At 40.7% G+C, this 16,898-nt stretch overlaps 1 protein-coding gene across 4 annotated transcripts in view; it reads left to right on the top strand.

Moving 5' to 3' along the window:
- Positions 1–2,571: 2,571 nt before the first annotated feature.
- The window catches only part of LOC115169815 (la-related protein 4B), a 37,188-nt gene continuing 22,861 nt past the window's right edge, over positions 2,572–16,898 (top strand). For 2 of the 4 annotated variants that reach the window (XM_029725802.1, XM_029725801.1), the window contains exons 1-2: positions 3,318–3,844; positions 8,689–8,822. In XM_029725802.1, the coding sequence (XP_029581662.1) occupies positions 3,712–3,844; positions 8,689–8,822 (267 nt within the window). In that variant the 5' untranslated portion in view covers positions 3,318–3,711. The other 2 variants (XM_029725803.1, XM_029725804.1) reach the window with 2 other exon arrangements.

Here is a 16,898-nt window from a genome sequence, read left to right as displayed (position 1 = left end):
CTGATAAATTAGATAAATGAATATATAGAAAAGACGAGGGGCCAATACTGAGCTTTGAGGTACACCTCTACTGAGAGCAATAAGTTTGGATTTGTGTCCCATGAAAACACATTGCTTTATTTTTTTGTATTTTACCCCCTTTTTCGTCATATCCAATTACGATCTTGTCTCACCGGTGCAACTCCCCAACTGGCTTGGGAGAGGCGAAGGTTGAGTCATGTGTCCTCCGAAACATGACCCGCCAAACCGCACTTCTTAACACCCGCCTGCTTAACCCAGAAGCCAGCTGCAACAATGTGTCTGGAGGAAACACTGTTCAACTGACGATCAAGTCAGCCTGCAGGCGCCCGGCCCGCGACAAAGGAGTCGCTCGGGTGCGATGAGCCAAGTAAAGCCACCCCGGACGATGCTGGGCCAATTGTGCACTGTCCTATGGGCAGTGGTGTGAAGTACTTAAGTAAAAATACTTTCAAGTACTACTTCAGTCGTTTTTGGGGGTATCTGTTTTACTTTTTTTCTATTTTACTTTTACTTCACAACATTACTAAAGAAACAATGTACTTTTTACTCAATCCATTTTCGCTGACACCCAAAAGTACTCGTTACATTTAGAATGCTTAGCAGGACAGGAAAATGGTCCAATTCACACATTAATCAAGAGAACATCCCTGGTCATCCCTACTGCCTCTGATCTGGCGGACTCACTTAACACAAATGCTTAGTTTATAAATTATGTCTGAGGGTTGGAGTGTGGCCCTGGCTATCCGTAAATTAAAAAACAAGAAAATCATGCCATCTGGTTTGCTTAATATAAGGAATGTGAAATGATTTATACTTGTACTTTTACTTTTGATACTTAAGTATATTTTAGCATTTACATGTACTTTTTTATACATAAGTATATTTAAAACCAAATACTTCTAGACTTTTACCCAAGTAGTATTTTACTGGGTGACTTTCACTTTTACTTGAGTGATTTTCTATTAAGGTATCTTTACTTTTACTCAAGTATGACAATTGGGTAGTTTTTCCACCACTGCCTATGGGACTCCTGGTCACGGCCAGTTGTGACACAGCCTGGGATCGAACCCGGTCTGTAGTGATGCCTCAAGCACTGTGATGCAGTGCCTTACATGTTGACCACACTGCGTTGAAAAATAAATTTACGCATACATGTTATTCATTCATTGCACCCACACTGCCCGCGCTCATCAACGAGCGTCTGCGTAGCCAGGCACTAAAATAGAACTTGGTTCTATCTGTGACACTTGATGCGCCTCTCCCATCTCCTCATTGGTTTTTAGGCGCATAGATTGAAAGATAAACTGAGGTTCACACTCCAATCCAGTAGGTACTGGTAATGCACCTTGAAGTTGGTTGCCAACTGCCATACAAAGTCCGAAGAAGAAGAAGCCTAAAGGAGGAGAGATTACTAGAAACGAACTCGGTTTAGCCGTTTATCTGTGGATTAATTGTTGCTGTTGCTAGCTGACTTGTCCTGGGATATAAACATTGGGTTGTTATTTTACCTAAAATACACAAGGTCCTCTACTCCGATAATTAATCCACAGATAAAAGGGTAAACTGAGTTTGTTTCTAGTAATCTCTCCTCCTTCAGGATTCTTCTTCTTCTTTGGACTTTTTATGGTGGTTGGCAACCAACTTTAAGGTGCATTACCACTACCAACTGGACTGGAGTGTGGACCTCCTGAAAACCAATAAGGAGATGGGAGAGGTGGGACTTGCAGCGTGTCTAGCTTCACAAATAGAACCAAGTTCAGACCCTCGCAGATGCTTGTTGACGTGCGCGAGCAGTGTGGGTGCAATGATTGAATGTATGTGTACATTTATTTTGCAATGAGCAGTGTGGTCAACATGTTAGACTGCTGCGCCACTCAGGATGCCAACACATTGTTTTCTATTGCTAAGATATGCATGGAACCAGTTTAGTGATCTGTTAGTGAAACCAAAGTATTGAAGTTTTCCTAGTAAGATAGAATCATCAACTAAATCAAATGCTTTTGATGAATAAATAATAATAATAGATTGGGACTTAGCGCTTTTCAAGGATCCAAAGTCGCTTTACAATTGTAGAAATCAAGATGACACAAGTAGTTTGCCTTGGTCTGACTAAGAATGTATATCATCAGTACGTTTCACTAATGCTGGAGTGGCAGAATGGTTAGGTCTAAAGCATGATTGAAAGGGTGAAATTCAACAAAATGTATCTAGGTACTGATACATTTGGGAATGTATTAATTTCTCAAATATGTTTTACTATTGAACAGATTGCTGATATTTGTCTGTAGTTATTTCGATCTAAGGAGTTTCAGTCAGTCAGGCACATTTCCAAACAAAAGGTATTTCACCAGTCGTTAAAGACATGTTGAATCGATCTGCTAGAGAATACACTATAACATTAGCAGACCACTTTATAAATGTGGGTTCCATTCTATCTAGGCCAGCTACTTTGTTGATATGTATTTAATTGAGGAGGCAGTATATTAGTTGGATTAATATTTCTAAAGTTGAATGTCTTTCAACGTTGATTTGGGGTGCTGATCTCCTAGTTTCATGTATACCTAGCATTGATGGAATTGTCAGTGACCAATAAATTAGACTAGATTTTTTAAACAACATTTCTGATTTCTTTATAATACAGTACAACCAATCCACGCCCATGTGGCCTGTGATCCACACGGTCGATCCGTGAGCCACTGAATTTCGACCAACCGAGGGGCATGTATATTGTGGTAGGAGGCGGGAGTTCCTTGCTTTTGTGACAGCTTTGGCTTTGCTTTCGATGGTGTCTGAACTACTCCCAAAGGGAAGGGAAACTGCAATTTCTCCATTCCCCACTGGTATATCGTTGATCCAGCTAGCAAGCGAACGCTTCAAGTTAAATCCAGTATTTTAAGAGTTCTGAGTTGATGTTCCATATCCACTTTCCCACTCGAAGAACCGTCGTTCGATCAATTTCGAAGAATAATATTATTTTAGTCCGGCTGAACAAAACAAGTTGAAGTGCAAAGTGAATAGTTACATTTCTGTTGATTTGCTAGCTTGCATTGCTAGTTGGGAAAGCTAAGGTTAGCTACGATATTTAGTTTTCTGAGATTTAAAAGGGCGGGTATTATTTTTAGCCATCAACAGTTTGTTGTTGCTCATTCGAAGACACCGGCTAATTAGTTAATCATAGCTAACTCGTAACTAGCTCGCTTTAATACTGTGCGTATTCAGCCTGGAAGCCAATTCAAGGCCTTGCTTACCACCAGTCTGCATCGCCGTGCAGTGAGAGCTGAAAGGTGAGTATCGTACATTGCTAACTAACGCGCTTGCTATCTGCTAGCCAGTTCGCTCGTCGACTCGATGTTGTTGGTAACGTTAGCTAGCTACACTTATAATATTTGGTAAAAACGTTGGCCTCGTAGCTAACGTTAACTAGCCAGTGAACTGAAGTGTCTGGCTACCTACTGTACTAGCCATCTACAGTAACGGGTTGCTTGATGTGCGTTGTTTTTAGCATTGCATAGCTAACAGTAACTAACTTAGCCAACGTAGCAAGCTACCTACTTTAGCTACGTCTTACCACGTCGTATCTTGTTGCTACCTAAACTAGTATGAAGTGGTTGAGTTAGCCAAATAATTATTATAATGATTGTTAGTAATTAAAATGATTGCTTGCTAAACTGGCGGGCTTTGAAAAGTCTCATGCATGGCTGCAGCGTCTGGTGCACATTAAGAGTTGAAGTCTATCCGTTTTGCCGTTGGACAAGTCTCCATCAACGATGCGAGGGGGTTGGAGGACCTGAATCACGCCGGAGGTCGCCATCTTTCACTGATTGTTGGTGATGGCATCTGTTTCTTCTAGCAATTTGTGTCAACTTTGTAGTTTAACTGGCTTGACTCTGCTTTGCTTTATTGTTATTTGCTAGGTGGCAGTCACATGCCACCACGATTCTAGCCTGGTCCCAGATCTGCTTGTGTTCTTTTCACAATTCAATGGGGAGTTGGCAAGAGAGCAGACTGCCACCCAAGTTACCACGGCCACGTTCAGTAGCCAGACGTTGCAGATATAACTGCCACGAAAAGAGCTGAATTGTTTCCTTATTCTACATGTCAGATGCATGTTTGTTCTACATAGAAATATGCTATCTCAACGTTGGTTCCTGCTGAACGCACCCCGTTATCCACTGTCTAATTGGCAAGTTTTTAAACATTGCCCTAACTAGTCAGGTAGCTAGGTTAACCATTATCCTGTACACACACACACACACACACACACACAATATGAATCCTCCTTGCTAGACTGTAGTCTCCCTATGACTTTTCTTGAAATGTACTGAGAATACCAAAACTAAGTGCAAATGCATAGTGCAAACAAGTTGGGTAGTACCAATCAAAGATGGAATAGTCAAATTGTCTGTTTACACTGATGTGGGGGATGTTCAATTGGAACTTGTAAACTGTTGACAACCACTGGTAGGCTCTACCAAACATATCATATCATCTATCACTTTGGGGGCGACAGGTATCCTAGCCCATAGAGAGGCGAGCCAGCACCTGGAGAGTTTCCAGTTAGAATCCTGTCCCATTGTGAAAAATCTGGTGGGAAGTGAGCTGGCAACCAGAAAGGTTGTGCTGGTATCAAATCCTAGATGCCACTGCCTGTTGTTGTGCTCTTGACCAAGGTACTTAACACCCCACCCCCCACCCCACACACACACACACACAATGTGTCTTTCGGAGTGGTTGGGTTAAAAGACAAAGTTAACATTTCGGTTGACCTTGTGTGCAATTGACCAATAAAGTGATCTTAAGCTTAATGTATTGCAGTCACCACCACATTATGTAGTGAAAATATTTGTGCTAAAATGGCAGTTCTTGTGGAGACCAGAACTATGCTTGCGTAATGTACAACAGCACAGTCCTAAAACACAGATACACATCAGTCAGCAGAATGGCAACAGGTTTATATAAATTTAATCTGTTGGCTTGTCGAATCCACAGGGGGAGTTGATAGAGCAAAGTTAGCACTTTCTGTAAGCACTTTAAGGTATTTGGCCACCTTTCAGATAGCATCTAGCTTCTGTTTCTCACAGAATGAGCAGGAATAGACTAATAGACAGTTATATACATGGTCAACATTAAAATGATAACCAGTTAGGCCCATATATGCCAAATATGTCCATGATGATGCAATATTAAGTATGAGAGTTGTTAAATAATAGTGTGGGGATCTTGCAACAGTTGGCAAGGATCTCTCAATTGCTTTCATAACTGTAGTTTGCCTTGTTGTGGCTTGCTTGATGGAAAAGCATCTGTGTTTTGTCACGATACCAAGTTTTGGACTTCGACACTGATACCAGGTTTAGTATCATGATACAGAAACGATACTCAATACCAAAATGATAGACTGATACAGAAACAATACCGTGGCAATAAAAACATAAAGCGTATTAGCTAGTCACAGAATAACCACTGGGCTTTGTTTTAAAAAAAAAATATATTTATTTCACCTTTATTTAACCAGGTAGGCCAGTTGAGAACAGGTTCTCATTTACAACTGCGACCTGGCCAAGATAAAGCAAAGCAGTGCGACAAAAACAAGAGTTACACATGGAATAAACAAACGTACAGTCAATAACACAATAGAAAAGTCTATATACAGTGATATGGTTTTGCATAAGGAAAATTGTTGATATCTGAAATATATTTTATTCAATTTCTTGCAAAAATAAAACACCATATTAAATTACAGAATACCTTTTTATTTTCCTTGCAAAATCATGCAAATCCATATTGGAGACGGAGCAGACAATTTTCCAATTACATTTAAGATGTTTTAAAATGTAATTTGATACATCAGGGTTAATTTGCTCATCTATGGCTGCAATATTGTGTGAAATTACATTCATTACTCATTATAGCTAAATAATTTTAATGTATTTATTTATTTTATTTCACCTTTATTTAACCAGGTAGGCAAGTTGAGAACAAGTTCTCATTTACAATTGCGACCTGGCCAAGATAAAGCAAGCAGTTTGACACAACAACACAGAGTTACACATGGAGTAAAACAAACATAGTCAGTAATATAGTAGAAAAATAGGTCTATATACAAAGTGAGCAAATGAGGTGAGATAAGGGAGGTAAAGGCAAAAAAGGCAATGGTGGCGAAGTAAATACAATGTAGCAAGTAAAACACTGGAATGGTAGATTTGCAGTGGAAGAAAGTGCAAAGTAGAAATAGAAATAATGGGGTGCAAAGGAGCAAAATAAATAAATAAATACAGTAGGGGAAGAGGTAGTTGTTTGGGCTAAATTATAGATGGGCCGGTGCAGTAATCTGTGAGCTGCTCTGACAGTTGGTGCTTAAAGCTAGTGAGGGAGATAAGTGTTTCCAGTTTTAGAGATTTTTGTAGTTCATTCCAATCATTGGCAGCAGAGAACTGAAAGGAGAGGTGGCCGAAGGAAGAATTGGCTTTGGGGGTGACCAGTGAGATATACCTGCTGGAGCGCGTGCTACAGGTTGGTGCTGCTATGGTGACCAGCGAGCTGAGATAAGGGGGAACTTTACCTAGCAGGGTCTTGTAGATGACCTGGAGCCAGTGGGTTTGGTGACAAGTATGAAGCGAGGGTCAGCCAACGAGAGCGTGCAGGTCGCAGTGGTGGGTAGTATATGGGGCTTTGGTGACAAAACGGATGGCACTGTGATAGACTGCATCCAATTTGAGTAGGGTATTGGAGGCCATTTTGTAAATTACATCGCCAAAGTCGAGGATCGGTAGGATGGTCAGTTTTACGAGGGTATGTTTGGCAGCATGAGTGAAAGATGCTTTGTTGCGAAATAGGAAGCCAATTCTAGATTTCACTTTGGATTGGAGATGTTTGATGTGAGTCTGGAAGGAGAGTTTAGTCTAACCAGACACCTCGGTATTTGTAGTTGTCCACATATTCTAAGTCAGAACCGTCCAGAGTAGTGATGCTGGACGGGCGGGCAGGTACAGGCAGCGATCGGTTGAAGAGCATGCATTTCATTTTACTTGTATTTAAGAGCAGTTGGAGGCCACGGAAGGAGAGTTGTATGGCATTGAAGCTCGTCTGGAGGGTAGTTAACAGTGTCCAAAGAAGGGCCAGAAGTATACAGAATGTTGTCGTCTGTGTAGAGGTGGATCAGAGACTCACCAGCAGCAAGAGCAACATCATTGATGTGTAAAGAGAAGAGTCAGCCCAAGAATTGAACCCTGTGGCACCCCCATAGAGACAGCCAGAGTATTACATGAATAGTTTGCTTCCAAAACAACAATGCTTTGAAGCTCATTTCTGAAGCTTGTTGCAGTTGTCTACACACCTTAAAAATACAATGGAGTTTACATGGCGTACTATGATTCCCAGAGTGCATTTCACTTCCCTGGGTGCAATCCTCTGCCCAGGGGTTGCTGCTATTTTTTAAATTTTGTTAGTAGAACGTGAGACACATTTTACAGAATTACCAAAAGTAAAAAATCCTAGTACAGAAGTGTTTCTTTATGTTCTTGTATGGAAAAAGTACGTACATGTTGGTATATCGTGCAATACTGATCTGTGTAGTCAATTACACTGGCCTGTTTAGCAGAGTTCTCACTGTCTGTGGGATTGAGCATGTAGATCAAAGGTCGTATGCTTTACAGACATGCCATTCTTTTTCGGTTTTGTTTGCAAACACAATGAGAGCTCATGTTAGACAGGGATTTGATTGTTGGGCAATTATCATTTCTTTACAAATGGGAGCTACTGGATAGAAGGACATTTCCAGTGGTGTTTATGCTTTTTTTCTTATAGATTGTTTAAGTTTTGTTGACACTCATCGGTATGTCCAGCAGGGTTCCCCATCTTGTGGCTTTCTTTTATTTGCCCCCCTAAGTTTTCTGAGTAAAATAAAAGTTGTTTAGTTTTCATTGTTGGAATGTGCAAAGCTGTCAAGGCACATTTTTTTTATTTAACCTTTAGTTAGCTAGGTAAAGGGTGGCTTCTTTGTTAAACAAATAAAATAATATATTTGAGATTCTTTGTTCTTTTTGGTTACTACATGATTCCATATGTGTTATTTCATAGTTTGTCCTTATTATTATTCTACAATGTAGAAAACAGTAAAAATAAAGAAAAACCCTTGAATGAGTAGGTGTTTTCAAACGTTTGACTGGTACTGTAGACTAAAAACACATCAGGAAATCAGCTCCAAGTGATTTTAATTTTGGGAATGTATTCCCACTCATAATTGAGAGAGGCATGTGATCATATACAAATGTAAGCAAGGTTTGAAATTTGATCTTTAAAAAATATGATATGTTTGGGCTTCTTATGGTCAATTTGCAGTCTACTAATTCATTATTTGTAATTATCTTCTGGTCCCCCGACCATCTGCTCAAGAAAAAAGCGTCCCTTTGCTGAATCTAGTTGATGATCTCTGTTAGTAATTAATACATTTTAAACTTAAGGAAATATTTATTTGGACTTCCATGGTGAGCTACAGCATTGGTTGTTGTAGAGTATTCCCTGTGCGTAATTCACAGAAATAGATTGGGACGAAACAGGGAGGCAGCTACCTGAATTTGTCCAATAAACACTTGGTTTCGTTTAGTTTTTTGCAATGGTGTGCACTAATGAATAGAACCTTGGTAAGCGTATTTGTTTCTCTATCCACAGCTTACTTGGTGACAAAGAGACTTCTCCCTGAGGAGCCAAGAAGTAGACGGCTCATGACTTCTGACCAGGATACAAAAGTTGTAGCTGAACCACAGGTGCAGCAAGTACAAGAACCAAAAGAGAGCTCTCATCTGGTAGGTACCCAATACTTATACCTGTAACAAAAACTACCTCTCTATCATCTGAACTAGAAATGCACATTTTCGTCAATTTTGCTACTGACTAACCAACCCTCATTAATAACCGTTTGTCGATTAAATTTTTTCCAAACAGTAAAATGACGTAACCAACAGAAAATTATATGCAAGCATACAAGAAACTGACATTTTTCATTAAAAGAGAACTCCACCCAAAACTATATTTTGGTATTTGTTTCATTAGTCCATTGTTGATATCGTCCCAAAATGTTTTGCATGTCAACAATCAAGTTTTTGTTGACATGCGTCATTTTCAAACATTTGCCAAGATGCAGTTTGCAGGAAAACACAGTTCTAAACAACGCACCTAATGTGAGTGGTTCGAGTCCTACATTTACATAACCTGAAAGGCCGCTCAGCAAGGAAGAAGACACTGCTCCAAAACTGCCATTAAAAAAAAAAAGCCAGATTACGGTTTGCAACTGCACATTGGGACAAAGATGGTACTTTTTGGAGAAATGTCCTCTGGTCTGATGAAACAAAAAGATAACTATTTTTCCATAAGGACGATCGTTATGTTTGGAGGGAAAAGGGGGAGGCTTGCAAGCCGAAGAACATTATCCCAACCGTGAAGCACGGGGTGGGGGTGCTTTGCTGCAGGAGGGACATCAATCAGGAAGTTAAAGCTTGGTCGCAAATGGGTCTTCCAAATGGACAATGACCCCAAGCATACTTCCAAAGTTGTGCCTTAAAATGGCTGAAGGACAACAAAGTCAATGTATTGGAGTGACCATCACAAAGCCCTGACCTCAATCCAATATGATATTTGATATTTGTGGGCAGAACTGAAAAAGCGTGTGTGAGCAAGGAGGCCTACAAACCCGACTCAGTTACACCAGCTCTGTCAGGAGGCATGGGCCAAAATTTACTCAACTTATTGTGGGAAGCTTGTGGAAGGCTACCCAAAACGTTGACCCAAGTTAAACAATTTAAAGGCAATGCTACCAAATACTAATTGAGTGTATGTAAACTTCTGACCCACTGGGAATGTGATGAAAGAAATAAAAGCTGAAATAAATAATTCTCTCTACTATTATTCTGACATTTCAAATTCTTAAAATAAAGTGGTGATCCTAACTGACCTTTAGACAGGGAATTTTTACTAGGATTAAATGTCAGGAATTGTGAAGCTGAGTTTAAATGTATGTGACTAAGGTGTATGTAAACTTCAACTGTAGCTGTCAATAAATATTTGAGTACTCAAACGGACGTCAAAGCTCGGTCTTTAAACAGAGATTATAAAACCATTTAAATACTGTAAAACTACTTGGTGGAATGTGCATTGTGGCTGCCCGAACGGGGAAGTTACATTTTGTCTTGAAGACAACGTTAATTTGCTTTGACTTAGGGTTCCATTTTTGCGTATGCAGGGCACAGCAAAAAAGAAACTAAGCAAAGCATCCAGGCCTGAATTGTTTTTAATTTGAGGGGCAAGGCCATATGGCCTTCAAGAGGTGCCCAATCTGCCAGGGCACCAAGGCCAATTAAATTGATTTGAAAACTGAAACAGTAGCCATTTTATTAAGAAAAACAAGTGTATGAAAATGTACATAAATAATTAGCCTACTTGTCAAAGTGTAGGTGATAGGCTGTAGCCAATACACACAGGCTGTCATGTCCAGACCAATGCTGCCACAAGGGAGGCGCCTGAAAATGTAGCCAAACTTAATAAAGGAGACTTTCTCTTTTTTTTATCTATGTATGCATGCATGCTAAAACGGCAGTCATATTTAACAAATATAATGTAAGATAATTATTAATATCTAAAGGCTTGATTGTGTCGACCATACTTGAGGCACTGTTCGTTCAGATAAGAAAGGCCAGTGCCTGTTACACACTGCAACATCACCCACCTTGCAATCTGAGCAGTGGCAGTCAACATTTTGAAACGATTTAACCATAAATGTAATTGTTTAAAACCTGGATGTTTTTTGTCCTTTTATGAGGCATCTCTTACCATGTTCCGATCATAGGAATGTCAAGGGCTTTTGTATAAACACTTCCTCTTTTATGCCATTGAAACCAGTATTTCTCTCATGTTCTCAACTTTCTTTCATTGATGTTGTCATCTGTCAGCATGCATTTTGGTGTGCTTTTGAGAACGGTGTGTTCCTGCTAATTGCATTTTGGAACACTTGCGCTTATAGCCTACTGCCGTGTGCGCATTGCTGCTTCTATAATGGGAAGAAATAGCCTAATAGTTTATCAACATTTTAAACTAAACGTTCTGATCTGTTGCATCAGTCTCATTGCTTTTAAATATATATATTTTTTAAATGTACAGTGGTTGTATTAATTTGGGATCTATTGCATCCCACAACTCCCTGAGTACAGTATGTTTGGAATATTTCTTTCTCGCACAGAAGGACAAGCTGACCTATAGAATAGGTCAACTTGTGTACTTTGATACTCGATTGCTTTTGCTGTGGACAGTTCTAGCATCTTCAATATGAAGGACGCGTGCCGTTGTCTGTATTCACTTGTTGCCTACTTCGGCGCTGTGATGCCTTTGAGAAGGACCCGATCATGTGACGGGCATTGGCTAATAAGAATTGAGATATCTGAGTGAGCCATGTGGAGTGAGGTGCTTTGGAGGGAATTGTATTTATATTCAGCCCAAGGACACAATGGCCACTTAATCAAGAAGCAAGTGGACGTAGGTAGGCCACACATTCATTGTGATTCCCCCTGGTCTTCAATCTCTTAAGTTGGAAAGAATGCTTAGTAGCCTAAATGGAGGGCCAAAGGAAAGCTTTTTCCCCGAAAGCCCCAAAATTATGAAATGGAAAGACATCGCTGCCTTTTTCCAGTATCATGTAACACATGGCGAAAGATGTGAAACAAGTTTGGTGGCAGGTAAAAGTCCCCAATGGAGTCTTGAGGTATAAGGTATTCACGTCTCAATCAGGGACTTTTGCTGTTTAGGAAATGATTTATGCCTCCCACAACTCATCTTATTAAATAACCTTTATTACAATGTGCTTGTTAACATGTAGAGTGTGACGTTAAACATCTCATTCTGTGCTTCTCGGCACAGCGCTACTGTGCCATATGCTGTGTATATGGACATATTTATAGCTATGTGTTCGAAATATCTTATCCAAACATGAAAGCTGTGACATTAATGAGTCTAATGCTACTGGTGTGTGCCTTTTTATGGTTGTTATGATTAGTGGTCGACCGATTTAATTGGAATGGCCGATTTTGATTAGGGCCGATTTCAAGTTTTCATAACAATCGGTAATCTGCATTTTTGGACACCGATCATTACATTGCACTCTACAAGGAGACTGCGTGGCAGGCTGACTACCTGTTATGTGAGTGCAGCAAGGAGCCAAGGTAAGGTGCTAGCTAGCATTAAACGTATATTATAAAAAACAATCAATCTTAACATAACTAGTGATTAACTACACATGGTTGACGATATTACTAGTTTATCTTGCTTGTCCTGCGTTGCATATAATCGATGCGCTGCTTGTTAATTTATCATTGAATCATAGACTACTTTGCCAAACGGGTGATTTTAACCTTTCTGGCGCAGGGGCCCCGCTAGCGACCCACCTCAAACAGCCGATGAAATTGCAGAGCACCAAATTCAAAATACAGAAAACGTAATATTAAACCTTCATGATAATACAAGTGTCATACATGATTCTTTAGCTTAGAATCTTGGCAATCTAACCGCATCGTCGGATTTCAAAAAGGCTTTACGGCGAAAGCACAGCATTCGATTATCTGAGGTCAGCGCCCCACAACAGCATATTATCCAAACAAGCACAGGCGTCACAAAATCCCAAGTAGCAATAAAATAAGTGACTTACCTTTGAAGATCTTCCTCTGATCGCAATCACAAGAGTCCCAGGAACACAATGAATGGTCGTTTTGTTTGATAAATTCCTTCTTTATATCCCAAATAGTCTGTTTAGTAGGCGTCATTGAGTTCAGGAATCCACCCGTTCAGAATGCAGACATAGGAGTTCCAAAAGTTACCAGTGAAGTTTGTCCAAACAAATCAAATGACGTTTCTAATTCATTATTAGGTACTCTAATGTCTAAATAAACGATAATATTTCATACGGAGCGAACTATTTTCAAAAGGAAAGGAAAAGAATGCAGCGCGCTCCCTCGGTTACGTGCGCAATGAGACTAGTTTTGTCATGGGACTTCCTGAGTATAAACAACTATTCCTCGTTGGTTTTTCAGAATACAAGCCTGAAACCATGTATAAAGTCTGTTGACATCTAGTGGAAGCCATAGGAACTGCAATTTGGGAGGGGGAAGTCTTTGGTTTCAACAGCTTAGGCTTGGAATTGGCTGGCAGGTCAACATAACAAATTGGTCCTCGGGTTTTCACCTGCCAAATCAGTTCTGTTATACTCACAGACAATTTTAAGTTTTAGAAACTTTAGAGTTTTCTATCCCATACTACCATGCATATGCATATCCTAGCTTCTGGGCCTGAGTAACAGGCAGTTTACTTTGGACACCTCAGTCATCCAAAAATCCGAGTACTGCCCCATATCCCTAACAAGTTTTAACAAGCGCATTCGCAAGAAAAAGCACTGTCGTTGCACCAATGTGTACCTAAACATCAACGCCTTTCTTTAAATCAATTCCCAAGTATATATTTTTAAACCTGCATATTTAGTTAATATTGCCTGCTAACATGAATTTCTTTTAACTAGGGAAATTGTGTCACTTCTGTTGCAACAGAGTCAGGGTATATGCAGCAGTCTGGGCTGCCTGGCTCGTTGCGAACTGTGTGAAGACAATTTCTTCCTAACAAAGACAGCCAACTTCGCCAAACGGGGGAGGATTTAACAAAAGCGCATTTGCGGAAAAAAGCACAATCGTTGCACGAATGTACTTAACCATAAACATCAATGCCTTTCTTAAAATCAATACACAGAAGTATATATTTTTTAAACCTGCATATTTAGTTAAAAGAAATCCAGGTTAGCAGGCAATATTAAACTAGGGAAATTGTGTCACTTCTCTTGCGTCATTGCACGCGGAGTCAGGGTATATGCAACAGTTTGGGCCGCATGGCTCGTTGCGAACTAATGTGCCCGAATTTTACGTAATTATGACATAACATTGAAGGTTGTGCAATGTAAGAGGGATATTTAGACTTATGGATGCCACCCGTTAGATAAAATACGCAACGGTTCCGTATTTCACTGAAAGAATAAACGTTTTGTTTTCGAAATGATAGTTTCCGGATTTGACCATATTAATGATCTAAGGCTCGTATTTCTGTGTGTTATTATGTTATAATTAAGTCTATGATTTGATATTTGATAGAGCAGTCTGACTGAGACGGTGGTAGGCAGCAGCAGGCTCGTAAGCATTCATTCAAGCAGCACTTTCGTGCGTTTGCCAGCAGCTCTTCTCTGTGCTTCAAGCATTGAGCTGTTTATGACTTCAAGCTTATCAACTCCCGAGATTAGGCTGGTGTAACCGATGTGAAATGGCTAGCTAGTTAGCAGGGTGCACGCTAATAGCGTTTCAATCGGTGACGTCACTCGCTCTGAGACCTTGAAGTAGTTGTTCCCCTTGCTCTGCAAGGGCCGCGGCTTTTGTGGAGCGATGGGTAACAATGCTTCGAGGGTGGCTGTTGTCAATGTGTTCCTGGTTTGAGCCCAGGTAGGGGCGAGGAGAGGGACGGAAGCTATACCGTTACACTGGTAATACTAAAGTGCTTATAAGATCATCCAATAGTCAAAGGTATATGAAATACAAATGGTATTGAGAGAAATAGTCCTATAATTCCTATAATAACTACAACCTAAAACTTCTTACCTGGGAATATCGAAGACTCATGTTAAAAGGAACCACCAGCTTTCATATGTTCTGAGCAAGGAACTTAAACGTCACAGTCCAAACTGTGTTTAGTATACAAGGGACTTTGACCTATCCCGGTCAACAAACGAAAGCTTCCCTGGCTGTTTGCCTAACGAGAGAAGCAAAACCATGCTGTGTGCTCTGTCCACTATGACTGTGACAAACTCCTCCCCCCTCCCCCATCTATAGTTAATTATGATTCACATCCTCCCCAAAATAACATTTCCCATCAGGCTACTGGGGAAAAGTGAATCTCTCCCTTCAGTGACGGAGGGAGGGAGGCACCGAGGCTTTTTATTGGGAAAGGTCAAGCGGACCTGAAATGCTCTGAAGCATTGACACAGTAGTCAGTGACGTCAGCCCAGTTTCTATAGCAGCCAGGTCAGATGTGAGCAGGAGAGTGGGGAATTATAGAATTGCATGACTGGATTATGGGTTTGTCGTTCCTCCTGTCTTGGTCTCAGTGGCACTCGTTTGGTTTTGATGTCAGATTTCAACTTGGTCTTGGTGTGTGTGTGTGTGTGTTTTTTGTGTATGCTTGACTGGACAGAGTCCACTGAAGTTGTAATGCAGCGTTTGTGAAATATGACCCGGGCAAACAGACGCGCTCAATTCAAAGCAAAGGGGCTTGTTCCATTATTGTATCAAACTGAAGACACAAAGTAAACGTCTCCCTCTCGAATACTCACAGCCTCGTGAATTGCCCACAGCTGAGAATCATTACTAAGGTTTTCCATTAAGGCGTTTTGCTCCAACTATGACTTTAAACTTGTAACTAGATTATGGATATTGGTGTATTACTTTAACATAGGCTAATCTAAGTCACACCTAAAGGCCTATTGGGTGTGGATTGCAAAAGGAGTAGCCTAGGCTACACAATGTGGATTATCCATTCCTCAAGCTGCCTCTGTCTGTAAGCTTTGGCTCAGGTGGATTTAACCATAACTCCTTAGCCGTCAGTCCATCTGTGTTCGTTCGTGACGTGGGGTTTGATGGAGGGAGAATGACTCGGAGGGTAGCAGCCAGCAGCAGAAGTGATGAAACCGAAGCCCATGAAATGGAAATGGGTGACGGCGACAAATCAGCTGCCGCCACGTCAGAAGCTCACACAGCCGTGTCTTTCTCATCAGAGTGCTTATTCCCTGACAACCTGACACTTAACCGCTCCTCATCTCCTTGTGAGCCAGTTTGACAGCACAGATGGACCACCACAGCCTCGGAAGCGTCAGGGAGCTCACAGTGAAGACGATGGGAGGTCATGCTGAATGTGATGTTTCTGAAAGCTCTGGGAGTACCCAGGTGATAATAGTAAACTATTTGTTGTGCATCAACTCTGCCTGTGGTTGAGGAGGGTCCACAGGGACTGTCACTGTGTGAAGCAGGTGGAATGACTGAGCCTGTCGTGTGCTGGACTGGGTTGGATGCAGCGCTGGACCCTTTTCTCACAACAGCCAGTGGAGAGTAACTGTTACAGACATGCTCCTTTACCTCAGGACTTTCAGGGCTCTAATAGGAGAGCTTTTACCACAACCCTCCACTACAGTCTTATAGCTTGTGAGTCTTCTTGTGTATGGAATTGGCAGAACAATTACTTTGCTCTCGTGAGGATGTCAGTACTGTCTCCTCTTTATTCCAATCAGTTGTGCTCTATCTGATAGTTATTATTAACTATTACCACCCCTGTTTTTAATCCTGCCCTACAGCTCCACTCAACCCCTCCATCTATCTCTTAACACCATCCATTTTTTGTTCTATTTGCTGTGATGTTTCACATACAGTTGAAGTCGGAAGTTTACATACACTTAGGCTGGAGTCATTTAAACTCGTTTTTCAACCACGCCACAAATTTCTTGTTAACAAATTATAGTTTTGGCAAGCCGGTTAGGACATATACTTTGTGCACGACAAGTAATTTTCCCAATTGTTTACAGTCAGATTATTTCTCTTATAATTCACTGTATCACAATTCCAGTGGGTCAGAAGTTTACATACACTAAGTTGACTATACCTTTAAACAGCTTGGAAAATTCCAGAAAATTATGTCATGGCTTTAGAAGCTTCTGATAGGCTAATTGACACCATTTGATTCAATTGGAGGTGTACCTGTGGATGTATTTCAAGGCCTACCTTCAAACTGTGCTTGACATCATGGGAAAATCAAAAGAAATC

The sequence above is a fragment of the Salmo trutta genome, chromosome 31 (assembly GCF_901001165.1).
Source record: "Salmo trutta chromosome 31, fSalTru1.1, whole genome shotgun sequence".
Classification (NCBI taxonomy): Eukaryota; Metazoa; Chordata; class Actinopteri; order Salmoniformes; family Salmonidae; genus Salmo; species Salmo trutta.
The sequence above is the reverse complement of the archived record's forward strand: the minus strand, read 5'-3'. Positions and strand labels throughout refer to the sequence as shown.